Raw genomic sequence first — 27,627 nt, 5'->3', positions numbered from 1 at the left:
GATTCTTCCAATCCATGAGCATGGAATGCATTTCCATTTGTTTGTATAATCTATTACTTCTTTCAGCTGTGTTTTATAGTTCTCCTTGTAGAGATCTTTCACCTCTTTGGTTAAGTACATTCCTAAGTATTTTATTTTTTTTGTAGCTGTTGTAAAAGGGTATCAGTTCCTTACTTGATTCTCAGCTTGGTCATTGTTAATGTATAGCAGTGCTACCAATATATGTACACTGATTTTGTAAGCTGAGACTTTACTGAATTCGTTTATCAAATCTTAGAGTCTTTGGAGGAGTCTTTAGGATTTTCTAGGTATACAATTATATAATCTTCAAACAGCAATAGTTTAACTTCCTGTTTTCCAATTCGGATGCCCTTTTTCTTTCTCCTTTCTAATTGCTCTAGCTAGGACTTCCAGAACTATGTTGAATGAGAGTGGTGAAAGTGGACATCTTGTCTTGTTCCAGTTCTCAAGGGCAATGCTTTCAACTTTTTTCCATTCAGTATGATGTTGGCTGTGGGTTTGTCATATATGGCTTTTATTATTTTGAGGTAGGTTCCTTCTATGCCTAGTTTGTTGAGAGTTTTAATTATAAAGGATGCTGGATTTTATTAAATGCTTTTTCTGAATCTATTGAGATGATCATATGTTTTTTGTTTTCAGTTCTGTTTATGTATCACATTTATTGACTTGTGTATGTTAAACCATCCCTGTATCCCTGGGACAAAATCCTCTTGAATTTTCTTTTTGATGTGCTATTGGGTGTGGATAGCTAGTATTTTCTTGAGAATTTTTGCATCTATGTTCAACATCAGTGAAATTGGTGTGTAGGTTTTTTTATTTGTTGTGTCCTTTCCTGGTTTGAGTATCAGGGTGATACTGGCTGCATAGAATGATTTAGGGAGGATTCCCTCTTTCTCAATCTTTTGGAATCATTTCGGTAGGATTGGTACCAATTCTTTGAACATCTGGTGGAATTCAGCTGTGAATCCATCTAGTCCTGGGCTTTTGTTGTTGTTGTTGTTGTTGGCAATTTTTAAATTACTGATTCAATCTCACTGCTTGTATTCATCTGTCCAGGGTTTCTGTTTCTTCCTGGTTTAATACAGGAGAGTTGTAACTTTCCAGGAATTTGTCTATTTCCTGTAGATTTTCTAGTTTGTATGCAAAAAGGTGTTCATAGTAGCCTCAAGTGATCTTTTGTATTTCTGTGGTTCTGTGGGTTGTCTCCAATTTCATTTCTAATTGTGCTTATTTAGATCTTCTCTCCCCTCTTTGTTTGGTTAATGTTTTCTTCTTATCTTGGCTAATTTAGTCTATCTATTTTATTTTTTCAAAGAACCAGCTTTTTGTTTCATTGATCTTTGTATTTTTTGTTTGAATTTCAGTTAGTGCTGCTCTGATCTTTGTTATTTCTTTTCTTCTTCTATTTTAGGGCTTAGTTTTGTTTTTGTTTGTTTGTTTGTTTGTTTCTCGAGTTCCTTGCAGTGTGACATTAAGTTGTCAATTTGTGCTCTTTCAGACTTTTTGATGCAGGCGTTTAGCACTATAAACTTTCCTAATACTGTTTTTGCTGTATCCCAGAGGTTTTTTCAGTTTTTAGTTTTGAGACAGAGCCTTACTCTGTCAACCACGCTGGAGTGCAGTGGCACCATCTTGGCTCACTGCAACCTCTGCCTCCCAGGTTCAAGTAATTTTAGTGCCTCAGCCTCCCAAGTAGCTGAGACTGAGACTACAGGCACATACTACCACATCCAGCTAATTTTTGTATTTTTAGTAAGGATGGAGTTTCACCGTGTTGGCCAGGCTGGTTTCAAACTCCTGGTCTCAAGTGATCCCCCTGTTTGGCCTCCCAAAGTGCTAGAATTACAGGTGTGAGCCACCGCACCCCACCTATCCCAAAGGTTTTGATAACTTGTGTCATTAAAATTCAATTCAAAATTTTTTTAAAATTTCCATCTTGATTTCATTGTTTACCCCAGATAACATTCAGGAACAGATTATTTTATTTCCATGTATCTGTATAGCTTTGAAGAATCCCTTTGAAGTTGATTTTTAATTTTATTCTGCCATGGCCTGAGAAGATACTTCATATGATTTCAATTTTTAAAAATTTATTGAGACTTGTTTTGTGACCTATCATATGGCCTATCTTAGAGACTGTTCTATGTGCTGATGAGAAGAATATATATTCTATAGTTCTTGGATAGAATGTTCTGTAAATAGCTGTTATGTCCATTTGTTCTAGCATGTTATTTAAGTCCATTATTTCTCTGTTGACTTTCTGTCTCAAAGATTTGTCTAGTGCTGTCAGTGGTACATTAAAGTACTCTACCATTACTGTGTTGCAGTCTATCTCATTTCTTAGGTCTAATAGTAATTGTTTTATGAATCTGCAAGCTCCAGTGTTAGATGCATGTAAATTTAGGATTGTAATACCTTCTTGTTGGATTGATCCTTTTATCATTATATTGACTGACTTTGTTTTGTTTTACGGTTGTTGCTTTGAAGTTTGTTTTGTCTGATATAAGAATAACTACTCCTGCTTGCTTTTGGTGTCCATTTGCATGGAATATCTTTTTCCACCCTTTTACCTTGAGTTTATTTGAATCCTTTCATGTTAGGTGAGTCTCTTGAAGAGCGCAGATATTTGGATTGTGATTTTTGTTACCCATTTTGCCATTCTGTATTTTTTTTTTTTTTTTTTTTTTTTTTGAGACAGAGTCTCACTCTGTTGCCCAGGCTGGAGTGCAGTGGCACCATCTCGGCTCACTGCAAACTCCACCTCTCGGGTTCACGCCATTCTCCTGCCTCAGCCTCCCAAGTAGCTGGGACTGCAGGTGCCTGCCACCGCGCCCAGCTAATTTTTTTGTATTTTAGTAGAGATGGGGTTTCACCGTGGTCTTGATCTCCTGACCTTGTGATCTGCCCACCTCGACCTTCCAAAGTGCTGAGATTACAGGCGTGAGCCACACCATACTGTATTTTTTAAGTGGAGCACTTAGGCCATTTACATTCAAAATTAATATTGAGATGTGAAGTACTGTTCTCTTCATGATGTTGTTATGTATATGTTTTTCTTTTTTCATTCCTTTATTGTTTTATAGACTTTATGAGTTTTAAGCTTTCAAGAGGTTCTATTTTGGTGCATATTGGGCTTTTGTTTCAATGTTTAAAACTCCTTTTAGCCTGCCTACCTTCCTTTCCTTTCCTTTCCTTTCCTTTCCTTCCCTCCCTCCCTCCCTCCCTTCTTTCTTTCTTTCTTTCTCTCTCTCTCTCTTTCTTTTTCTTTTCTTTTCTTTTCTTTTCTTTTCTTTTCTTTTTTTTCTGACAGAGTCTGGCTCTGTTGCCCAGGCTGGAGTGCAATGGTGCAATCTTGGCTCACTGCAACCTCTGCCCCCTGGGTTAAAGAGATTTTCATGCCTCAGCCTCCCGAGTTTGTTGTTGTTGTTGTTGTTGTTTTGTATTTTTTAGTAGAGACAGGGTTTCGCCATGTGGCCAGGCTGGTAGCATTTCTCATAGTGTTGGTTTGCTAGTGACAAATTCCCTCAGCATTTGTTTATCTGAAAATGATTTTATTTCTCCTTCAATTATAAAACCTAGTTTTACAGGATACAAAATTCTTGGCTGACAGTTTTTCTGTTTAAGGAGAGTGAAGATAAGACCCCGATACCTTCTGGCTTGTAAGGTTTCTGCTGAGAAGTCTGCTGTTGTTCTGATAGGTTTTCCTTTATAGCTTACCTGATGCTTTTGTCTTGCTGCTCTTAGAATTATTTCCTTCACGTTGACTTTAGATAGCCTGATGACTATATGCCTTAGTGAAGATCTTTTTGCAATTAATTTCCCAGGAGTTCTTTGAGCTTCTTGGATTTGGATTTCTAGATCTCTAGCCAGGCCAGAAAGGTTTTCCTCAATTATTCCCTCACAAAAGTTTTCCAGACTTATTATTTTCTCTTCTCCCTCTGGAACACCAATTATTCTTAGGTTTGGCTATTTAACATAATCCCATATTTCTTGGAGACTTTGTTCATTTCTTTTGATTCTTTTTTCTTTATTTTTTTCTGATTGGGTTAATTTAAAAACCTGTCTTCAAGCTCTGAAATTCTTTCTTCTACTTGTTCTAGTCTATTGTTAAAGCTTTCTACTGCATTTTGTAATTCCCTAAATGTGTCTTTCATTTCCAGAAATTCTTATTGATTTTTCTTGATAATATCTATCTCTCTAGAAAAATTTTCATTCATATCCTGAACCACTTTTTACATTTCTTTATAATAGTTTTCATCTTTCTCTGAAATCTCCTTGAGTAGCTTAATAATTGATCTTCTGAATTCTTTATCTGGTATTTTAAAGAGTTCATCTTGCTTTGGATCCATTGCTGGAGAGCTAGTGTTATCTTTTGGTGGTGTTATAGAACCTTGTTTTGTCATATTACCAGAGTTACCTTTCTGGTTCCTCCTCATTTGGGTAGATTATTTCTTCTAATTATCCTTGAATTTATGTTTGATTTGACTGTGTTTCTTTTTTTGTTTGTTTTTCAATTTCTTTTTTCCACTTAAGGATGTGACTTTAATGTTTATCATATTAATGCCTAATTTGGTTCTTGGTGCTTTCGGGGGTGAAGACTCTGTAATATTTCCTTGGTTAGAGAGAGTTTTTACATGTGGCTTTCTCAGATGCTGGTTGTAGTAGCATTGTGCCTGGTATATTAGCAAGATCACTGTCTCCTATGGGGCTATAATGATAGAGGTGTCTTAAAGTTTATCTCATTCCCCCATGGCATGCACTTCATTTATTTATTTTTGACAGTTTTTTGTTTGTTTGTTTGTTTTTTGTTTTTGAGGCTGAGTCTCACTCTGTCGCCCAGACTGGAGTGCAATGACATGATCTCACTGCAATCTCTGCCTCCTGGGTTCAAGCAATTCTTGTGCCTCAGCCTCCCGAGTAGCTGGGATTATAGGCACCCACCACCACACCCAGCTAATTTTTGTATTTTTAGTAGAGACAGGGTTTCACCACGTTGGCCAGGCTGGTCTCGAACCCTTGACCTCAAGTGATCCACCCGCCTCAGCCTCCCAAAGTGTTAGGATTACAGGCATAAGCCACTGCGCCCGAACTTTTCTCCAGTATTTTATTTGCTAGTTTGATGGTTCCAGCTTCAGGCTGGTAGGGGAGGTGTCCCTGGGTAGGAATCAGCTGTGGCTAAAGCACGTGGGTAAATGCAATACCCAATGATGGGCAGAGGTCTCAGCCTTGACAGAGGTAGCTGGAGGAGTGAGTTGCACTGAGGTCTTACTGGGAGTGAGGATTGGAGCCACCTCAGCTCCCCTGCCAGGTTAGCAGGAAAGTTCTCCCTCTCAGAAACATTCCTGTTTCAGTGCTCAGCTTTTCCAATCAGGTAGGCACCTCTTTTCATCTGCAGGAATTTTGATGTTCCAGATAGAGAGAAATTGTGACTGTCTCTCATACAAGCCTGAACCTGGAGGGTGCCTCTCCTATGGGGATGCAGTCACCCTGATGTCTTCCAGAAAGGCTGTCTATAGTGGCACTCACACTGAGCTCCTATGGGAGAAGCCCCAACTGTGCCTGCAGTGGTAGACAATGGGTTGGGGGGATATATCCCCTTCTCCAGAACCCTTCACACACACCAGGGTTGTCTGTCTGTTGGGTTAGAGCTGAAGACTTTTCCTGCTAAGCCCAGCTCAGCTGGAAAAAACTTCCCACCAGTAGAAAGATCTGGTTCTCAAGTCCTGCTATCTGGATTATTTTGTCCCACAGGGTGTTCTCTTGATGGGGTGCACTCCCTGTTCCCCTAGGATCAGGGGGATCCCACTCCTAAGGGAACAGGGTCTCTGGGTCTAGCTGCCCAGTGAAGGTACCACACTCTGAGCTGGTGCTAGGGAATATCTGCAAGGGATCCAGTGATGTAACCTCTCCTCAAGTCTCCCAACAGTGGGTAGCAGCACCAGCTCTAATGGGCGTGGCAGGGTAATAGACTCTGTGAGAGTCCTTGGTTATTGATAGCCTTAGTGTGTTGGCTTTCTCGAACACTGGTTTTAGTAGTAATGAACTGGTCCTGTGGACAAACTCAGGACCTCCTGGTTAGCCAGAGTGGTGCAGGCAGTGGTAATAGCTGAGATTACACAGCCATCTTCTTCCTGGGCACATTGTTATTCTACCAGGAGATGCTATAATGGCTTGCAAAAGAGAACCAGCTGCAATAGTAGCAATAGGATTTTTGCTTGCTTTATGTTGTCCAGAGGGGTTACTCTGGTTTCTCAGGCAATGAGTGGGGCTATAAAGCTCCCAAGAGTTTCTGTCCTTTGTGTTAAACTACCAGGGCAGGTGACAGGGCAAAGCCAGATGAGGGTTGGTTCAGGTGGGTTTGTGCTCTGAGTCTCCCTGTGCAGGGCAAGCAGCAGCCCCTGTGGGTGTCAAGGGGCAGGAGTGGTTCTCAGGCCACTGGGTTAATGTTCCAAAAGGCAGTGTTGCTGCATTTGCCGCACAGAAGAATTTGTGCGGAGTGGGGAGAAGCAGGTGGCTGTGAGCCCCACACAGATCCCATGCACTTGGAAAGACAGATGCACTCCCACCGTGTTCCACTGGCAGCAGCAAGCTAAGTTCCAGTTAGCCTGCACTCAGAACTTGCAACTGTCCCGAGTCATATACGTTCCCTGCAGAGATAGCAACCATAGCTTTCAGGCCAAGCCCCTCCCTGTCCACTGCAAAGCCAGGCACCTTGTTCTACACTGGCAGCTCTTGCACTCATGGCTGCAGCCCACTTTTCACTCTCCTCTACCCTGGCCCTGGCCAAGGGAGTTCATCCCCACCTAACGTTATATCATGAACCCCAGTTGGAGACTTCTTTCAACCTGCAACCACTGCCCAAACTTTTTAGTTGTCCTCCACAGGGTTCCCTGTGAGGAACAGTAAGAAATGGCTTACCTCTGTCCATGCTGGAATCTGGGAGTGCATGCAAGAATCTTCCTGCCACTGCTCCCACTTTTATATTCCACATCCCTCCCCAAGTCAGTTCCTGTGCTGAGTAGGGTTAGGGCTTTCTCCCATGGTCTGGACTTTCAGGGTCCCCAGTGGGGGTGTGTATTCCAGGAGTAATGCAGAGTGAGTCTTCCCTTTCACACTCTGGGAACTCACAGTCCTTCACCTGAATCACAGTGTAACCTGCAGCCTTCTGCTTCCTTCAAAGGGTCTATAGATTCCTTTGGTTTTCCTATTCAGTTTCTGCATTGCTTCTTGAAAAAAGTTCAGTGTGAATCTCTACAACTATTTTGTTTTTCCAAGTGGGAGAAGTATGCTAGCAATGCCTCTAATCTGCCATTTTGGAAAAACACAAACAAACTTCTGTCTTCTTTTGAGAAGTGTCTGTTCATGTCTTTTGCCCACTTTTTAATGGGGTTGTTTTTTGCTTGTTCAAGTGTTTAAGTTACTTATAGATTCTGGATATTAGACATTTGTCAGATGCATAGTTTGTGAATATTTTCTCCTTCTTTGTAGATTGCCTGTTTACTTTGTTGATAGTTTGGGGGTTTTTTTGTTTTTTTGTTTTTTTGTTTTTTACTGTGCAGAAGCTCTTTAGTTTAATTAGGTCCCACTTGTCAATTTTTGTTTTTGTTGCAGTTGCTTTGAGGACTTAGTCATAAATTCTTTCCCAAGGCCAATGTCCAGAATGGTGTTTCCTAGGTTTTCTTCTAGGATTCTTAGAGTTTGAGGTCTTACGTTTAAATCTTTAATCCATCTTGAGTTGATTTTTGTATATGGTGAAAGGTAGGGGTCCAGTTTTATTGTTCTGCATATGGCTAGTCAGCTATCCCAGCATGATTTATGAATAGGGAACTCTTTCCCCACCACTTGTTTTTGTCTACTTTGTTGAAGATCAGATGGTTGTAGGTGTGCAGCTTTATTTCTGAGTTTGCTATTCTATTCCATTGGTCTATGTATCTGTCTTTGTATCAGTACCAAGCTGTTTTGGTTACTGTAGCCTTATTTTTTTTTTCAATTTTTTTTTATTTCCATTGGTTATTGGGGAGCAGGTGGTGTTTGGTTACATGAGTAAGTACTTTAGTGGTGATTTGTGAGATTTTGATGCACCCATCACCCGAGCAGTATACACTGCACTCAATTTGTAGTCGTTTAGCCCTCACCCCCTTCCCACTCTTTCCCCTGAGTCCTCAAAATCCATTGTGTTATTCTTATGCCTTTGCATCCTCATAGCTTAGTTCTCACTTATGAGTGAGAACATACGATGTTTGGTTTTCCATTCCTGAGTTACTTCACTTAGAATAAGTCTCCAATCTCATCCAAGTTGTGTTGAATGGCATTAATTCATTCCTTTTTTATGGCTGAGTAGTATTCCATTTTATATATATATATATATATATATATATATACACACACACACACACACACACACACACACACATGCACACACCACAGTTCTTTTATTCACTCATTGATTGATGGACATTTGGGTTGGTTCCACATTTTTGTTATTGTGAATTATGCTGCTATAAACATGCGTGTGTAAGTATCTTTTTCATGTAATGACTTCTTTTCCTCTGGGTAGATACCCAGTAGTGGAATTGCTGGATCAAATGGTAGTTCTACTTTTAGTTCTTTAAGGAATCTCTATGTTGCTTTCCATAGTACAACTACTATGTACACATCCATGCCAACATCTATTTTTTTTTTTATTATGGCCATTCTTGTAGGAGTAAGGTGGTATGTCATTGTGGTTTTGATTTGTATTTCCCTGATCATTAGTGATGTTGAGCACTTTTTCATATGTTTGTTGGCTAATTGTATATCTTCTTTTCAGAATTGTCTATTCATGTCCTTAGCCCACTTTTTGATGGGTTATTTGGTTTTTTTCTTGCTAATTTGTTTTAGTAGATTCTGGATATTAGTCCTTTGTCAGATGTATAGAGTGTGAAGATTTTCTCCCACTCTGTGGGTTGTCTGTTTGCCCTGTTGACTGTTCCTTTTGCCATGCAAAAGCTCTTTAGTTTAATTAAGTCCCAGCCATTTATCTTTGCTTTTATTGCATTTGCTTTTGGGTTCTTGGTCACAAAATCCTTGCCTAAACCAATGTCTAGAAGGGTTTTTCTGATGTTATCTTCTAGAATTTTTATATTTTCAGGTCTTAGATTTAAGTGCTTGATCCATCTTGCGTTGATTTTTGTGTAAGGTGAGAGATGAGAATCCAGTTTCATTCTTCTACATGTGGCTAGCCAATTATCCCAGCACCATTTGTTGAATAAGGTGTCCTTTCCCCACTTTATATTTTTGTTTGCTTAGTCAAAGATCAGTTGGCTGTAAGTATTTGGGTTTATTTCTGAGTTCACTATTCTATTCCATTGGTCTATGTGCTTTTATTTATAGTAGTACCATGCTGTTTTGGTGACTATGGCCATATAATATAGTTTGAAATCAGGTAATGTGATGTCTCCAGATTTGCTGGGTTTTTTGTTTTTTGATTTTTTGTTTGTTTGTTTTGTTTTGCTTTGCTTCATCTTGCTTTGGCTATGTGGGCTCTTTTTTGGTTCCATATGAATTTTAGGATTTTTTTTTCTAGTTCTGTGAAAAACAATGTGGTATTTTGATGGGAATTGCGTTAAATTTGTAGATTGCTTTTGGCAGTATGATCTTTTTCACAATATTGATTCTACCCATCAATGTGCAGGGGATGTGTTTCCATTTGTTTGTGTCATCTATGATTTCTTTCAGCAGTGTTTTATAGTTTTCCTTGTAGAGGTCTTGCACCTCCTTGGTTAGGTATATTCCTAAAAATTTTATTTTTCTGTTGCAGCTATTGTAAAAGGGGTTGAGTTCTTGATTTGATTTTCAACTTAGTCACTGTCAGTGTATAGCAGAGCTACTGATTTGTGCATATTAATTTTGTATCTGGAAACTTTACTGAATTCTTTTATCAGTTCTAGGAGCTTTTTGGAGGAACCTTTAGGGTTTTGTAGGTATACAATTATATCATCAGCAAACAGCAACAGTTTGACTTCCTCTTTACTGATTTGGGTGCCCTTTATTTCTCTTGTCTGATTGCTCTGGCTAGGATTTCCAGTACTATCTTGAAGAGGAGTGGTGAGAGTGGGCATCCTTGTCTTGTTCCAGTCCTCAGTGGGAGTGCTTCCAACTTTTCCCCATTCAGTATGGTGTTGGCTGTGGGTTTGTCATAGATGGCTTTTATTACAAGGTATGGCCCTCATGTGCCAATTTTGCTGAGAGTTGTAATCATAAAGCAATGCTGAATTTTGTCAAATGCTTTTTCTGCATCTATTGAAATGATCATGTGATTTTTCATTCTTTTTATGTTGTGTATCACATTTATTGACTTGAGTATATTAAGCTTAAATCCCTGGTATGAAACCCACTTGATTGTGGTGGATTGTCTTTTTGATAGGTTGTTGGATTCAGTTAGCCAGTATTTTGTTAAGGATTTTTGCATCTATGTTCATCAAGGATATTGGTCTGTAGTTTTCTTTTTTGGTTATGTCTTTTCCTGGTTTTAGTATGATACTGGCTTCATAGAATGATTTAGGGAAGATTTCCTCTTTCTCTGTTTTGTGGAATAGTGTCAATGGGATTGGTACCAATCCTTCTTTGAATGTCTGGTGGAATTCTGCTTGAATCCATTTGGTTCTGTACTTTTTTTTTGTTGGTAATTTTTTTATTATCATTCCAATCTCACTGCTTGTTATTGGTCTGTTCAGAGTATCTAATTCTTCCTGATTTAAGCTAGGAGGGTTGTATCTTTCCAGGAATTTATCCATCTCCTCTAGGTTTTCTAGTTTATGTGCATAAAGGTGTTCATAGTATCCTTGAATGATCTCTTGTACTTTGTGGTGTCAGTTGTAATATCTCCCTTTTCATTTCTAATTAAGCGTATGTGGATTTTTTTCTCTTCTTGGTTAATCTTGCTAATGATCTATCAATTTTATTTATCTTTTCAAAGAACCAGCTTTTTGTTTCATGTATCCTTTGTATTTTTTATTTGTTTGTTAGTTTGTTTGATTTCATTCAGTTCTGCTCTGATCTTGGTTATTTCCTTTCTTCTGTTGGGTTTGTGTTTGGTTTGTTCCTGCTTCTCTAGTTCCTTGAGGTGTGACTTTAGGTTGTCTCTTTTTGCTCTTTCAGACTTTTTGATATAAGTGTTTAGGACTATTAGCTTTCCTCTTTGCACTGCCTTTGCTGTATCCCAGAGGTTTTGATAGGTTTTATGTCACTGTTGTCTTTCAGTTTGAAGAATTTTTTTTTAATTTCCTTATTGGTTTCATTGTTGACCCAATACTCATTCAGGAGCAAGTTACTTAATTTCCATGTATTTGCATGGTTTTGAACATTCCTTTTGAAGTTGATTGCCAGTTTTATTCCACTGTGGTCTGAGAGAGTGCTTGAAATAATTTCAATTTTAAATTTATTGAGGGTTGTTTTGTGGCCTATCATATGGTCTATCTTGGAGAAAGTTGCATGTGCTGTTGAATAGAATGTATATTCTGTGGTTGTTGGATAGAATGTTCTATAAATATCTCTTAAATCCATTTGTTCCAGGGTATATTTTAAATCCATTGTTTATTTGTTAACTTTGTCTTGTTGATCTGTCTAGTGCTGTCAGTGGAGTAATGAAGTCCCCCACTATTATTGTGTTGCTGTCTATCTCATTTTTTAGGTCTAGGAGTAATTGTTTTATAAATTTGGGAGCTCCAGTGTTAGGTGCATATATATTTAGGACTGTGATATTTTCCTGTTGGACAAGGCCTTTTACCATTATATAATGTCCCTCTTTGTCTTTTTTGACTGCTGTTGCTTTAAAGTTTGTTTTGTCTGACATAAGAATAGCTACTCCTGCTCACTTTTGGTGTCCATTTGCATGGAATGTCTTTTTCCACCCCTTTACCTTAAGTTTATGTGAGTTCTTATGTGTTAGGTGAGTCTCCTGAAGGCAGCAGATAGTTGATTGGTGAATTCTTACCCATTCTGCAATTCTGTAGCTTTGAAGTAGAGCATTTAGGCCATTTATATTCAATGTTAGTATTGAGACGTGAGGTACCATTCCATTCATTGTAATATTTGTTGCCTGTATACCTTGGTTTTCTGTGTGTATGGTTTTTTTAATTTTGTTTTTGTGTTTTTGTGTGTGTGTGTGTGTTTTGTTTGTTTGTTTGTTTTATATTATAGGTCCTGTGAGATTTATGCTTTAAAGAGGTTCTGTTTTGGTGTGTTTCCAGGATTTGTTTCAAGATTTGGAGCTCCTTTTAGCAGCTTTTGTAGTGTTGCTTTGGTAGTGGCAAATTCTTTTAGCATTTGCTTGTCTGAAAAAGACTGTATCTTTCCTTCATTTATGAAGCTTAGTTTTGCTGGATACAAAATTCTTGGCTGGTAATTGTTTTGTTTAAGGAGATTGAAGATAGGGCCCCAATCCTTTCTTGCTTATAAGGTTTCTGCTGAGAAATCTGCTGTTAGTCTGATAGGTTTTCCTTTACAGGTTACCTGGTGCTTTTGCCTCACAGCTCTTAAGATTCTTTCCTTCGTCTTAACTTTAGATAATCTGATGACAATGCGCCTAGGCTATGATCTTTTTGTGATGAATTTCCCAGGTGTTCTTTGAGCTTCTTGTATTTGGATATCTAGGTCTCTAACAAGGGTGGGGTAGTTTCCCTCAATTATTGCCCAAATATGTTTCCAAACTTTTAGATTTCTCTTCTTCCTCAGGAACACCAATTATTTTTAGGTTTGCTCATTTAACATAATCCTAGACTTCTTGGAGGCTTTGTTCATATTTTAGTATTGTTTTTTCTTTGCCTTTGTTGGATGGGGTTAATTCAAAAACCTTGTCTTCAGGCTCTGAATTTCTTTTTTCTGCTTGTTCGATTCTATTGCTGAGACTTTCCAGAGCATTTTGAATTTCTATAAGTGCATCCATTGTTTCCTAAAGTTTTTATTGTTTTTTATTTATGCTATTTCATTGAAGATTTATCCCCTCATTTCTCGTATCATTTATTTGATTTCCTTAAATTGGTCTTTGCCTTTCTCTGGTGCCTCCTTGATGAGCTTAATAACTGACCTTCTGAATTCTTTTTCAGGTAGATCAGGGGTTTCTTCTTGGTTTAGATCCACTGCTGGTGAGCTAATGTGATTTTGTGGGGGATGTTAAAGAACCTTGTTTTGTCATATTACCAGAGTTGGTTTTCTGGTTCCTTCTCATTTGGGTAGGTTCTGTCAGAAGGAAGGTCTAGGCCTCAAGGCTGTTGTTCAAATTCTTTTGTCCTATGAGGTGTTCTCTTGATGTAGTACTCTACCCCTTTTCCTAGGGATGTGGCTTCCTGAGACCTCAAGCTGTAGTGATTGTTATCTCTTTTTAGGATCTAGACACCCAGCAGGCCTACTAGGTTCCAGGCTGGTACTGGGGGTTGTCTGCATAGAGTCCTGTGATGTGAACCATCTGTGGGTCTCTCAGCTGTGGATACCAGCACCTGCTCTGGTAGGGGTAGCAGGGGAGTGAGATGGACTCTGTGAGGTTGCTTAGTTTTGGTCATTTAATGCACTGCTTTTGTGCTGGTTGGCCTCCTGCCAGGAGGTGGCACTTTCAAGAGAGCACCAGCTGTAGTAGTATGGGGAGGATCAGGTTGTTGGTGGGGCCCTAGAACTCCCAAGAGTATATGCCCTTTGTCTTCAGCTACCAGGGTGGGTAGGAAAGGACCATCAGGTCGGGACAGGGCTAGGCATGTCTGAGCTCAGACTCTCCTTGGGCGGGTCTTGCTGCAGCTGCTATGGGGGATGGAGGTGTGGTTCCCAGGTAAATGGAATTATGTTCCCAGGAGGATTATGGCTACCTCTGCTGTGTCATGCAGGTTGTCAGGGAAGTGGGGGAAAACTGGGAGTCACAGACTTCACCCAGCTTTCATGAAACCCAGAAGATTGATCTTACTTGCACTATGCCCCCAACCCAGTAGCACCAAGTCTGTCTCCAGGCAGTGGGCAAACAGGGCCGAGAACTTGCCCCAGGCTACCAGCCTCCAGCAACTAGTGCTTTTGTGTTTCCCTGCCTGTGGGGTCTGCACACCAGATTCATGCCTTCCCCCAAATTCTGGCCAGGAGATTTCCTATTCAGTTGGAATTGTTACAAAGTTCAGCTGGAGTTTTCCTTCTACCTGTGATCTTTTCCGAGTTCCTCTGGCAGTCCTCCCCAGGTAGCCCTGTGAGACAAGTCAGAAATGGCTTCCCTGGGAACCCAGAGAGCCCACAGGGCTTTTCCCACTACTTCCTCTAACCCTGTATTTCACTTGGTTCTCTAAATTGACTCAGCTCCAGAAAAGGTCAGAACCTTCTCTCATGATCTAGACCTTCAGGTTCCCCAGTAAGGTTGTGTGTTTGGAGGTGAACAATCCCCCTTTCCTACTTCCACAGTTTGGACACTGACAGTATTTGGGGCATCTCCCGGGTCCTGCAGGAGCAATCTACTTCCTTCAGAGGGCCTGTGGATTCTCTTGACTTTCCTGAATTATTCCTGCAGTAGTTCTGGAGCAAAAGTTCATGATGCAAGACCACATGCTGCTCTGTCCATCCGAGTGGGAGCTGCAATCTAGTCCTGCCTCCCGTCCACCATCTCTGTAGCCTTGTATTAATAGTATAGTTTGAAGTCAGTTAATGAGATGCCTTCAGCTTTGTTCTTTTTGCCTAGGATTGCTTTGGCTATTTAGGCTCTTTTTTGTTCCATATGAATTTTACAATAATTTTTTCTAATTTTGTGAAAAATGATGCTGGTAGTTTGACAGGAATAGCATTTAATCTCTTAATTGCTTTAAGCAGTGTGGCCATCTTAATGATATTGACTCTTCCAATCCATCAGCATGGAATGTTTTTCCATTTGTTTGTGTTGTCTCTGATTTCTTTCAGCAGCATTTTGTAGTTCTCCTTTTACCTCCTTGGTTAGCTGTATTTTTAGGTATTTTATTCTTTTTGTGTCTGTTTTGAATGGGATTACATTCTTGATTTGACTCTCAGCTTGGACATTATTGGTGTATAGAAATGCTATTGATTTTTTGTTCATTGATTTTGTATCCTGAAACTTTACTGAACTTGTTATCAGTTCCAGGAGCATTTTGACAGATTCTTTAGAGTTTTCTAGGTATGGAATTATATTATCAGTGAACAGAAAAAAAATTTGACTTCTTCTTTTCCTATTTGAATGCCTTTTATTTCTTTCTCTTGACTAATGGCTCTGGCTAGTACTTCCAGTGCTATGTTGAATAGGAGTGGTGAGAGTGGGCATCCTTGTCTTGTGCTAGTTCTCAAGGGGAATGCTTCCAGCTTTTACCCATTCAGTAGGATGTTGGCTGTGGGTTTGTCATAGATGGTTCTTATTATTTTGAAGTATGTTTTTTTGATAACCTAATTTGCTGAGAGTTTTTATCATGAAGGGATGTTGGATTTTATCAAAGGTTTTTTCCATGTCTATTGAGATGATCATATGGGTTTTCTTTCTAACTCTGTTTATGTGGTGAATCACATTTATGGATCCACATATGTTGAACCAACCTTGCATTGTGAGAATGAAGACTACTTGATCATGGTGAATTAACTTTTTTTTTTTTTTTTTTGAGACAGTGTCTTATTCTGTCACATGGGTTGGAGGGCAGTGGCACAATCACAGCTCACTGAAGCCTCAACCTCCTGGGCTGGAGTGATCCTCACACCTCAGCCTCCTAAAGAGCTGGGACTACTACATAGAGCTATTTTTTATTTTTTCTGTAGAGATGGGGTCTCATCATGTTGCTCAAACTCCTGGGCTCAAGCAATTCTCCTGACTCAACCTTCCATAGTGCTGGGATCACAGGTATGAGCCACGATGCCTGACCATGAATTAACTTTTTCATGTGTAGCTGGATTCAGTTTGCAAGTATTTTGTTGAGCATTTTTTCAGTCTATCTTCATAAGGATGTTGGCCTGTAGGCCTGTAGTTTCTTTTTTTGTCTTTGCCAGGTTTTGGTATCAGGATAATGCTGGCTTCATAGAATAAGTTAGGGAGGAGTCCCTCTTCCTCATTTTTTTGGAATAGTTTCAGTAGAATTGGTACCAGCTCTTCTTTGTACTTCTGGTAGATTTTGGCTGTGAATCTTTCTGGTCCCAGAATTTGTTTTTGTGTGTGTGTGTGTTAGGTTTTTTTATTACTGATTCAATTTCAAAACTCAATATTGTCTATTTGGGGTTTCAGTTGCTTCTTGATTCAATCTTTGGAGGTTGTATTTCCAGAAATTTATCCATTTCCTGTAGATTTTCTTGTTTGTATGCATACAGATGTTCATGGTGGTCTCTGAGGAACTTTTGTATTTCTGTGGGATTGGTTTTAATGTCACGTTTGTCCTTTCTGAATGTGCTTATTTGGATCATCCTTTTTTTCTTTGTTAATGTAGCTAGCACGCTATTGGTCTTGCACATCCTTTCAAAGATCCAACTTTTTGTTTCATTGGTTCTTTGTATGGATTTTTGAATCTTGATTCCATTCAGTTCTGTTCTGATCTTAGTTATTTCTTTTCTTCTCCTAGCTTTGAGGTTAGTTTGTTCTTGTTTTGGAATGAACATTTTTAAGCCCTTTAATATATTTGGCCAAATTGCCATCCAAAAAGAATGTATCACTCCGCACTGCCAAAAGCAAAGCATGGAGTGCTCACATCATCTTAGAATAAAACCCATCCATTTAATCAGCTCATTTGATGAAGGCCTAGGAAAATAAAGTTAGGGCATGATTCTTTCTAGGTAGATGAAGAGAGTTAAGAGATGGCCAGCGGGGTGGGAAAGGACTGAAGACTCAAGCCTTCTTCCTATTTAATTGTGAAGTATAGTGACCAACTAGTTCTAGTTTGCCTGAGACTTTCCAGGTTTTAGCACTGAGAGTCCAGAGTCCCAGGAAACCCCTAAGTGTCAGACAGAAAAGGACACTTGGTCACTCTATCAAAAGTTAAACACCAGTACCTGGAGTTCTATTTAACACTTACAGTTTCAGTTTTGAGCCTGTGTCTAAAACTCATTTTTTAAGATACTCCTTGGTATATTCAGGGAAAACATCATAGAGAACAGCCTAACATGTGTGAGTGGTAAATAGAATAGGTCAGGTGTGAATCCTTCTGCTAACCTGAAAAAGAAGGCAGTCAGCATCCTTGGACCCTGCGAGCAGCATCCAGGTCCAGGGTCTTCCCCCTTCTAGGGTTCCATGTTCATGAAGTCTGAGCCAAGCAACAGTATTGGTATTGGATTAGGCTTATTTAACCTCAACCACAAAAGAAAGTTAGATTTGCTGAAAAAAAAGCAGACATTCTCTGAAAAACATCCCCTTATTTTTTAAGTGTTCAAATTAACTAGGCATTTCCTTTCTTCTTCTTCTTTTTTTTTTTTGAGACAGAGTCTCATTCTGTCAACAGGCTGGTGCAGTGGCATGATCTCGGCTCACTGCAACCTCTGCCTCCTAGGTTCAAGCGATTCTTCTGCCTCAGCCTCCCAAGTAGTTGGGACTACAGGTGCGTGCCACCATGTCCAGCTAATTTTTGTATTTTTAGTAGAGATGGGATTTCACCATGTTGGCCAGGATGGTCTCGACCTCTTGACCTCGTGATCTGCATGCCTCTGCCCTCCAAAGTGCTAGGATTACAGGTGTGAGCCACTGCGCCCGGCCTCCTTTCTTCTTGTGCTATTGAAGAGGGATTTGTGATTCAGGGGGAACTGACATATGATTCTTCAACATGGAGAACTCTACCTGTCTTCAAAGGAAGCTCAGTTCTAGTGGGGAAAACACTGTGCATAGTTTGCCCTTGACCTTTGGGTTCCACAAGCTCTCTGTTGGGCTGGGCTGGAATTTACTTCCCACTAGTCACCCATGGAGGACCCACTCAGTGAGGGCCCCAGGTAAGGGAAGATACACAGAACATGGTGCTGGGCCCTGGCCACTGTGCAGTGCCAAGAGAAGTCCTCCCTGAGTTGAGTTTTACAGCCTCTCCAGATCACCTTCATTTTAGGACTCTTTTCTTCATGATGCCTTTGTACCTCCCCAGGACAGTATTTATGATGAAATGGAAGAGAAGTGGTCAAAACAGAAGGCAAAATGGAAGAAGGATGAGAAGTTGGAGCGAGAAAATATCCTGCTACAGCAAAGTGAGTACAGAAACTCTAGCTTTTTTTTTTTTTTTTTTTTTTTTTTTTTTTAATGACAAATGCATTAAAAAACTGCCATGAAGTCTGGTCTTGACTTGAGGAAGGTGGCCTTGGGCTTACCAAGGATGATGGGCCACATGCTAGATACCTGAATGGAAGGTGCCCAGAGTTTTCATGAAAGCAAAATGACAACAAGGGTAGGGTCTTTTTTGAAGTTCAGGCATCTGATCTAAGAGAGTCTAAGCCTATACCTTCTGAAACTCATTAGGTCCAAGTTTGCCCATGATGGCTGGAACAAATGCTAGAATCCCTGTAGGGAGTGCAGACTTATTATCTAGAAACAGATGAACTCAAAGTTCCAAGAGTTCTTTAATTAGAATGTGAAATGTTCACTCGAATGTGGGTGGGGGGCAGATAGGAACAACACAATCCATTATACTAAGAGCTTCTATATTCCCACATCTTCCAGAAGGAATTCACACTTGGTAAATATTTTTAATATTTCCAACAACACAGAGCTTGCATCATACAAAGTACTCTATAGGTGTACCCCCGATCTCCATTGAACTTGTTCATAAAAGGAAAAAAGAAGAGAATTTGTGGAGACTACTCCAGGCCTAGAAGACTAGTCGAGGTAGGAGTGGGACCTCTACAGACCTATTCTGCATTCCACGCCAACCACATTCATTTCAGATTTAGTTGATTTTAACAAATTACTCATTTAAATGCAGATACTACATGGGAAAATTAATTCACATTCTGGTAGGCACTCTGGACTGCCAGAAAGTAATGTGAAGACCCTGGAGTAAGGCTGGGGAACGGGATGGGGAGCTGCTTCTGTTTGGGGCTTTACCTAGAATTTTAGTGCAATAGAACCCAAGTCATATCCCAGATTCTAGCTACTCATAACGACTCTCTTCCCATGTTTCTAAAGTCTAAGTAAAGATGTAACCACCAGTTTTGGAAGACCAGAATTTAGCTGCTCACCATCCAGCTCATTCAGAGGCTTACCCTGTCAGACCAGACACTCCCTGTCCTTCCCCAGAATTGCAACACTGAAGAAATCTGTTTCCCTTCGCCCCTCCTTCCTCCTGTTTGATACTGGGGCTCTACTGGCAGGTTTCCTTGCAGTTGTCCCGGCATCATTCTTTAAAAATACTTTCCTTTCCCCACTGAGTTGCCTTAGTGTCTGAACACTAAGTTGAAGCCTACCTCTACCCCAGCACTAAGTACAGGATGAATTTTATTGCTGGCAAAGTAATGTTAGCCAAGAACTTTACTTTAAGATAAGGATATCCATGATAGCATAGTGGTTACGTCAGCAGAGGGAATGGACAAAATAAAAAGCAACAGATTCAAAATAAACTACACACAAAAGAACCAGAGATGGTGGTGGTAAATCCCATATGACTAATGTGATTGAGGACAACCACCATGCTCACCTCACCCTCAAGCACCTCCAGGTGAGTGTCAGAGGCTGAACAACAGGCTGCAATGACCTTGAGTCTGGAATTGTTTTTCTCTTTAGATATTCTGGGTTTCTCATTGCACCTGCTTTTCCCATCTTTATACATATATGTGCTTTCCTGTCACTTCCACAGAAAAAAAGATGACCAAAAAATTCGAATTGGAGTCAGAAGAAGAAGAGAAGAAAATAAATGAATCCTGTGGCACTGTCTTTGAGAACTTCATTCAAGAGAAGGAGGTAACTCAGCCCAAACCACCTTGGTGACTGAATGTGTAGTCCAGGTGATACATCCAAATCCCCAGGTGTGCCTCCATAATTAGGTGATCTTTTTGTCTTTCTGGGCATAATCCTCCTCTCCCAGCTTTCTGGAAATGTATGCAAACAGACTGACAGTCTTGCTGTCCTTTAGCTAGACAATCTTCCCACAGGCTAGACAGTCTTATCAAAGGGTTCTTAGAACAAAAATTATAATTAACTGGAAATAACAGAATGCTAAACATGCAGAAACTGAAAATCCTTATTTTGCCAAAATCCCATCTCTGAATATCCTTTTCATTCTTCACTGTAGCTATTATAGCTCTAGTGCTATTACTGGGCTCTAGGACAGGTACAGGTTTAACTTTATAGGAACTTGCCAAAACTATTTTCCAAAGTAGTTGTACCATTTTATTCTAGCATCTTAAATAAATTGGAATTCTAGTTGCTCTACATCCTTCACAACAATTAGTTTTGCCAATCTTTTAATTTTGGCCATTCCAGTGGGCATGAAGTGGTACTTCATTATGGTTTTCGTTTCCCTGATGACTGTGTTGGGCATTTTTCATATGCTTATTGGTCCGTTCAAATATCTTCTTCCATAAAGTGCCTGCTCAAGTCTTTTCCCATTTGAAAAAGTAGGAGGTGCTTATATTTTTATTTTTGATATGTAGGAGTACTTTTTATATTGTGGATACAACTTTTTTTGTCAGATATACATTTTGTAAATATTGTCTCTCAGCCTATGGTTTGCCTCTTCATTTTGTTAATGATATATTTTGATATAGAGAAGCTTTAAATTTTGATGAAAGGCAATGATCTTTTTTTTACTTTTATGGTTACAGATTTTTGTGTCCTGTCTATAAAATTGTTGCCTATTCCAACGTCATGAAGATATTCTATTTTTTTAGAAGCCTTAAAATTTTAGCTTTTATGATTCTATGATCCATTTTGAATAATTTTTGTGTAGGAAGTGAAGTGTAAGAGTCATGGGTCATTTTTGTCTTATGGATATTCAGTTGACCTGGCATCATTCTTTAAAAATACTTTCCTTTCCCCATTGAGTTGCCTTAGTGTCTGATACAGTTTGGATTTGTGTCCCTGCCCAAATTCGTGTCAAATTGTAATCTCCATTGTTGGAGAAGGGGCCTGGTGGCAAGTGATGGAATGATGGGGGCAGATTCTCCCCCTTTCTGTTTTCATGATAGTGAGTGAGTTCTCAAAAGATCAGATTGTAGCACCTCCCCCTTCTCTCTCTTTATTTTGCTCCAGCTATGCAAGACAGGCCTCCTTCCTCTTTACCTTCTGCCATGATTGTAATATCCCTGAGGCCTCCCCAGCCATGCTTGCAGAAATATGAGCCAATTAAACTTCTTTTCTTTCTTCTTTTTATTAACTTTTTTTTATTTATTATACTTTAAGTTCTAGGGTACATGTGCACAACGTGCAGGTTTGTTACATATGTATACATCTGCCATGTTGGTGTGCTGCACCCATTAACTCCTCATTTACATTAGATATATCTCCTAATGCTATCCTTCCCCCTACCCCCACCGCACGACTGGCCCTGGTGTGTGGTGTTCCCCACCCTGTATCCAAGTGTTCTCATTGTTCAGTTCCCACCTATGAGTGAGAACATGTGGTGTTTGGTTTTCTGTCCTTGCGATAGTTTGCTCAGAATGATGGTTTCCAGCTTCATCCATGTGTCTACAAAGGACATAAACTCATCCTTTCTTACGGCTGCATAGTATTCCATGGTGTATATGTGCCACATTTTCTTAATCCAGTCTATCATTGATGGACATTTGGGTTGGTTCCAAGTTTTGCTATTGTGAATAGTGTCACAATAAACATACCTGTGCATGTGTCTTTATAGCAGCATGATTTATGATCCTTTGGGTATATACCCAGTAATGGGATGGCTGAGTCAAATGGTATTTCTAGTTCTAGATTCTTGAGGAATGGCCACACTGTCTTCCACAATGGTTGAACTAGTTTACAGTCCCACCAACAGTATAAAAGTGTTCATATTTCTCCACATCCTCTCCAGCACCTGTTGTTTCCTGACTTTTTAATGATCACCATTCTAACTAGTATGAGATAGTCTCTCATTGTGGTTTTGGTTTGCATTTCTCTGATGGCCAGTGTTGATGAGCATTTTTTCATGTGCCATGTGCCTGTTGGCTGCATAAATGTCTTCTTTTGAGAAGTGTCTGTTCATATCCTTTGCCCACTTTTTGATGGGGTTGTTTAATTTTTTTCTTGTAAATTTGTTTAAGTTCTTTATAGATTCTGGATATTAGCCCTTTGTCAGATGGGTAGATTGCAAAAATTTTCTCCCATTCTGTAGGTTGCCTGTTCATTCTGATGGTAGTTTCTTGTGCTTTGCAGAAGGTCTTTAGTTTAATTAGATCCCATTTTTCAATTTTGGCTTTTGTTGCCATTGCTTTTGGTGTTTTAGACATGAAGTCCTTGCCCATGCCTGTGGCCTGAACGGTATTGCCTAGGTTTTCTTCTAGGGTTTTTATGGTTTTAGGTCTGACATTTAAGTCTTTAATCCATCTTGAATTAATTTTTGTATAAGGTGTGAAGAAGGGATCCAGTTTCAGTTTTCTACATATGACTAGCCACTTTTCCCAGCACCATTTATTAAATAGGGAATCCTTTCCCCATTTCTTGTTTTTGTCAGGTTTGTCAAAGATCAGATGGTTGTAGATGTGTGGTATTATTTCTGAGGGCTCTATTCTGTTCCATTGGTCTATATCTCTGTTTTGGTATCAGTACCATGCTGTTTTGGTTACTGTACCTTGTAGTATAGTTTGATGTCAGGTAGCGTGATGCCTCCAGCTTTGTTCTTTTGGCTTAAGATTGTCTTGGCAATGTGGGCTCTTTTTTGATTCCATATGAACTTTACAGTAGTTTTTTGCCGTTCTGTGAAGAAAGTCATTGGTAGCTTGATGGGGATGACATTGAATCCATAAATTACCTTGGGCAGTATGGCCATTTTCACAATATTGATTCTTCTTATCCATGAGCATGGAATATTCTTCCATTTGCTTGTGCCCTCTTATTTCGTTGAGCAGTGGTTTGTAGTTCTCCTTGAAGAGGTCCTTCACATCCCTTGTAAGTTGGATTCCTAGGTATTTTACTTTCTTTGAAGCAGTTGTGAATGGGAGTTCACTCATGATTTGGCTCTCTGTTTGTCTGTTATTGGTGTATAGGAATGCTTATGATTTTTGCACATTGATTTTGTATGCTGAGACTTTGCTGAAGTTGCTTATCAGCTTAAGGAGATTTGGGGCTGAAGTTGCTTATCAGCTTAAGGAGATTTGGGGCTGTCTAAATATACAATCATGTCATCTGCAAACAGGGACAGTTTGACTTCATCTTCTCCTAATTGAATACCCTTTATTTCTTTCTCCTGCCTGATTGCCCTGGCCAGAACTTCCAACACTGTGTTGAATAGGAGTGGTGAGAGAGGGCATCCCTGTCTTGTGCCAGTTTTCAAAGGGAATGCTTCCAGTTTTTGCCCATTCAGTATGATATTGGCTGTGGGTTTGTCATAAATAGCCCCCATTATTTTGAGATACATCCCATCAATACCTAATTTATTGAGAGTTTTTAGCATGAAGTGCTGTTGAATTTTGTCAAAGACCTTTTCTGCATCTATTGAGATAATCATGTGGTTTTTGTCTTTGATTCTGTTTATATGATGGATTACATTTATTGATTTGTGTATGTTGAACCAGCCTTGCATCCCAGGGATGAAGCCCACTTGATCATGGTGGATAAGCTTTTTGATGTGCTGCTGGATTCAGTTTGCCAGTATTTTGTTGAGGATTTTTGCATCGATGTTAATCAGGGATATTGGTCTAAAATCCTCTTTTTTTTCTTGTGTCTCTGCCAGGGTTTGGTATCAGGAATGTATTGGCCCCATAAAATGAGTTAGGGAGGATTCCCTCTTTTTCTATTGATTGGAATAGTTTTAAAAGGAATGGTACCAGTTCCTCTTTGTACCTCTGGTAGAATTCGGCTGTGAATCTGTCTGGTCCTGGACTTTTTTTGGGTGGCAGGCTCTTAATTATTTCCTCAATTTCAGGGCCTGTTATTGGTCTATTCAGGGATTCAACTTCTTCCTTGTTTAGTCTTGGAAGGGTGTATCTGTCCAGGAATTTATCTATTTCTTCTAGATTTTCTAGTTTATTTGCATAGAGGTGTTTATAGTATTCTCTGATGGTAGTTTGTATCTCTGTTGGATTGGTGATGATATCCCCTTTATCATTTTTAATTGCCTCTATTTGATTCTTCTCTCTTCTCTTGCTAGTAGTCTTGCTAGTAGTCTATCAATTTTGTTGATCTTTTCAAAAAACCAGCTCCTGGATTCATTGATTTTTTGAATTTTTTTTGTGTGTGTGTGTCTCTCTCTCTCCTTCCATTCTGCTCTGATCTTAGTTATTTCTTGCCTTCTGCTAGCTTTTGAATGTGTTTGCTCTTGCTTCTCTAGATCTTTTCATTGTGATGTTAGGGTGTCAATTTTAGATCTTTCCTGCTTTCTCTTGTGGGCATTTAGTGCTGTAAATTTCCCTCTACACACTGCTTTAAATGTGTCCCAGAGATTCTGGTATGTTGTGTCTTTGTTCTCATTGGTTTCAAAGAACATCTTTATTTCTGCCTTCATTTCATTATGAACCCAGTAGTCACTCAGGAGCAGGTTGTTCAGTTTCCATGTAGTTGAGCCGTTTCGAGTGAGTTTCTTAATCCTGAGTTCTAATTTGATTGCACTGTGGTCTGAGAGACAGTTTGTTATAATTTGTGTTATTTTACATTTGCTGAAGAGTGCTTTACTTCCAACTATGTGGTCAATTTTGGAATAAGTGGAATGTGGTTCTGAGAAGAATAAATATTCTGTTGATTTGGGGTGGAGAGTTCCATAGATGTCTATTAGGTGTGCTTGGTGCAGAGCTGAGTTCAATTCCTGGATATCCTGTTAGCTTTCTGTCTCATTGATCTGTCTAATGTTGACAGTGGGGTGTTAAAGTCTCCCATTATTATTGTGTGGGAGTCTAAGTCTCTTTGTAGGTCTCTAAGGACTTGCTTTATGAATCTGGGTGCTCCTGTATTGGGTGTATATATATTTAGGATAGTTAGCTCTTCTTGTTGAATTGATCCCTTTACCATTAAGCAATGGCCTTCTTTGTCTCTTTTGATCTTTGTTGGTTTAAAGTCTGTTTTATCAGAGACTAGGATTGCAACCCCTGCCTTTTTTTGTTTTCCATTTGCTTGGTAGATCTTCCTCCATCCCTTTATTTTGAGCCTATGTGTGTCTCTGCACGTGAGATGGGTCTCTTGAAGGCAGCACACTGAGGGGTCTTGACTCTTTATCCAATTTGCCAGTCTGTGTCTTTTAATTGGAGCATTTAGCCCATTTACATTTAAGGTTAATATTGTTATGTATGAATTTGATCCTGTCGTTATGATGTTAGCTGCTTATTTTGCTCGTTAGTTGATGCAGTTTCTTCCTAGCATCAATGGTCTTTACAATTTGGCATGTTTTTGCAGTGGCTGGTACCAGTTGTTCCTTTCCATGTTTAGTGCTTCCTTCAGGAGCTCTTGTAAGGCAGGCTTGGTGGTGACAAAATCTCTCAGCATTTGCTTGTCTATAAAGGATTTTATTTCTCCTTTACTTATAAAGCTTAGTTTGGCTGGATATGAAATTCTGGGTTGAAAATTCTTTTCTTTAAGAATGTTGAATATTGGCACCCACTCTCTTCTGGCTTGCAGGGTTTCTGCTGAGAGATCCGCCATTAGTCTGATGGGCTTCCCTTTGTGGGTAACCCGACCTTTCTCTCTGGCTGCCCTTAACATTTTTTCCTTCATTTCAACTTTGGTGAATCTGACAATTTTGTGTCTTAGAGCTGCTCTTCTTGAGGAGTATCTTTGTGGTGTACTCTGTATTTCCTGAATTTGAATGTTGGCCTGCCTTGCTAGGTTGGGAAAGTTCTCCTGGATAATATCCTGAAGAGTGTTTTCCATCTTGGTTCCATTCTCCCCATCACTTTCAGATACACCAATCAGACGCAGATTTGGTCTTTTCACCTAGTCCCATATTTCTTGGAGGCTTTGTTCATTTCTTTTTACTCTTTTCTCTCTAAACTTCTCTTCTCACTTCCTTTCATTCATTTGATCTTCAATCACTGATACCCTTTCTTCCAGTTGATCAAATCAGCTACTGAAGCTTGTGCATGCATCATGTAGTTCTCATGCCATGGTTTTCATCTCCATCAGGTCATTTAAGGTCTTCTCTCCGCTGTTTATACTAGTTCGCTATTCTTTCGATCTTTTTTCAAGGTTTTTAGCTTGTTTGCGATGGGTTTGAACATCCTCCTTTAGCTCATAGAAGTTTGTTATTACTGATCATCTGAAGCCTTCTTCTCTCAACTCATCAAAGTCATTCTCCTTCCAGCTTTGTTCTGTTGCTGGCAAGGAGCTGCATTCCTTTGGAGGAGAAGAGGTGCTCTGATTTTTAGAATTTTCAGCTTTTCTTCTCTGGTTTCTCCCCGTCTTTGTGGTTTTATCTACCTTTGGTCTTTGATGATGGTGATGTACAGATAAGGTTTTGGTGTGGATGTCCTTTCTGTTTGTTAGTTTTCCTTCTAACAGTCAGGACCCTCTGCTGAAGGTCTCTTGGAGTTTGCTGGAGGTCCACTCCAGACCCTGTTTGCCTGGGTATCACCAGCAGAGGCTGTAGAACCACAGATATTGCAGAATGGCAAATGTTGCTGCCTGACGGTTCCTCTAGAAGCTTCATTTCAGAGGGGCAGCCGGCTGTATGAGGTCTCAGTCAGCCCCTACTGGGAGATGCCTCCCAGTTAGGCTACTCGCGGGTCAGGGACCCACTTGAGGAGGCAGTCTGTCCGTTCTCAGATCTCAAAATTCCATGCTGAGAGAACCACTACTCTCTTCAAAGCTGTCAGACAGGGACATTTAAGTGTGCAGAAGTTTCTACTGCCTTTTGTTCAGCTATGCCCTGCCCCCAGAGGTAGAGTCTACAGAGGCAGGCAGGCCTCCTTGAGCTCCGGTGGACTCCACCTAGTTCAAGCTTACCAACTGCTTTGTTTACCTACACAAGCCTCAGCAATGGTGGGCACCCCTCCCCCAGCCTCGCTGCCGCCTTGCAGCTCGATCTCAGACTGCTGTGCTAGCAGTGAGCAAGGCTCCATGGGCATGGGACCCTCTCAGCCAGGTGCGGGATATAATCTCCTGGTGTGCTGTTTGCTAAGACCATTGGAAAAGTGTAGTATTAGGGTAGGAGTGACCCTATTTTCCAGGTGCTGTCTGTCACAGCTTCCCTTGGCTAGGAAAGGGAATTCCCTGACCCCTTGCGCTTCCCAGGTGAGGTGATGCCTGGCCCTGCTTTGGCTCCCAGTCCGTGGGCTGCACCCACTGTCCTGCACCCACTGTCCAACAAGCCCCAGTGAGATGAACCCAGTACCTCAGTTGGAAATGCAGAAATCCCCCGTCTTCTGCATCACTCACGCTGGGAGCTGTAGACTGGAGCTGTTCCTGTTTGGCCATCTTGGAACCTCTGCCCTAAACCTCTTTTCTTTATAAATTACCCAGTCTCTCAGGTAGTTCTTCATAGAAATGTGAGATCAGACTAATAGTGTCTTTGTTGTAATTGGGGGTATAGGACTCTCCATTCTGTTAGAGTATTTTTCTGTACTTAGGTTAACAAC

At 40.0% G+C, this 27,627-nt stretch overlaps 1 protein-coding gene across 1 annotated transcript in view; it reads left to right on the top strand.

Annotated features, from left to right (window-relative positions):
- FLACC1 (flagellum associated containing coiled-coil domains 1) overlaps positions 1–27,627 on the top strand; it is a 63,274-nt gene that overhangs the window by 29,812 nt on the left and 5,835 nt on the right. The window contains exons 10-11 of the mRNA XM_001097906.5: positions 18,069–18,168; positions 19,770–19,873. Coding sequence (XP_001097906.1) covers positions 18,069–18,168; positions 19,770–19,873 — 204 coding nt within the window. The remainder of the gene's footprint in view (positions 1–18,068; positions 18,169–19,769; positions 19,874–27,627) is intronic.

The sequence above is a fragment of the Macaca mulatta genome, chromosome 12 (genome assembly GCF_049350105.2).
Source record: "Macaca mulatta isolate MMU2019108-1 chromosome 12, T2T-MMU8v2.0, whole genome shotgun sequence".
NCBI lineage: Eukaryota > Metazoa > Chordata > Mammalia > Primates > Cercopithecidae > Macaca > Macaca mulatta.
Note: the sequence above shows the minus strand (reverse complement) of the source record. Positions and strands in the feature narration are given on the sequence as shown.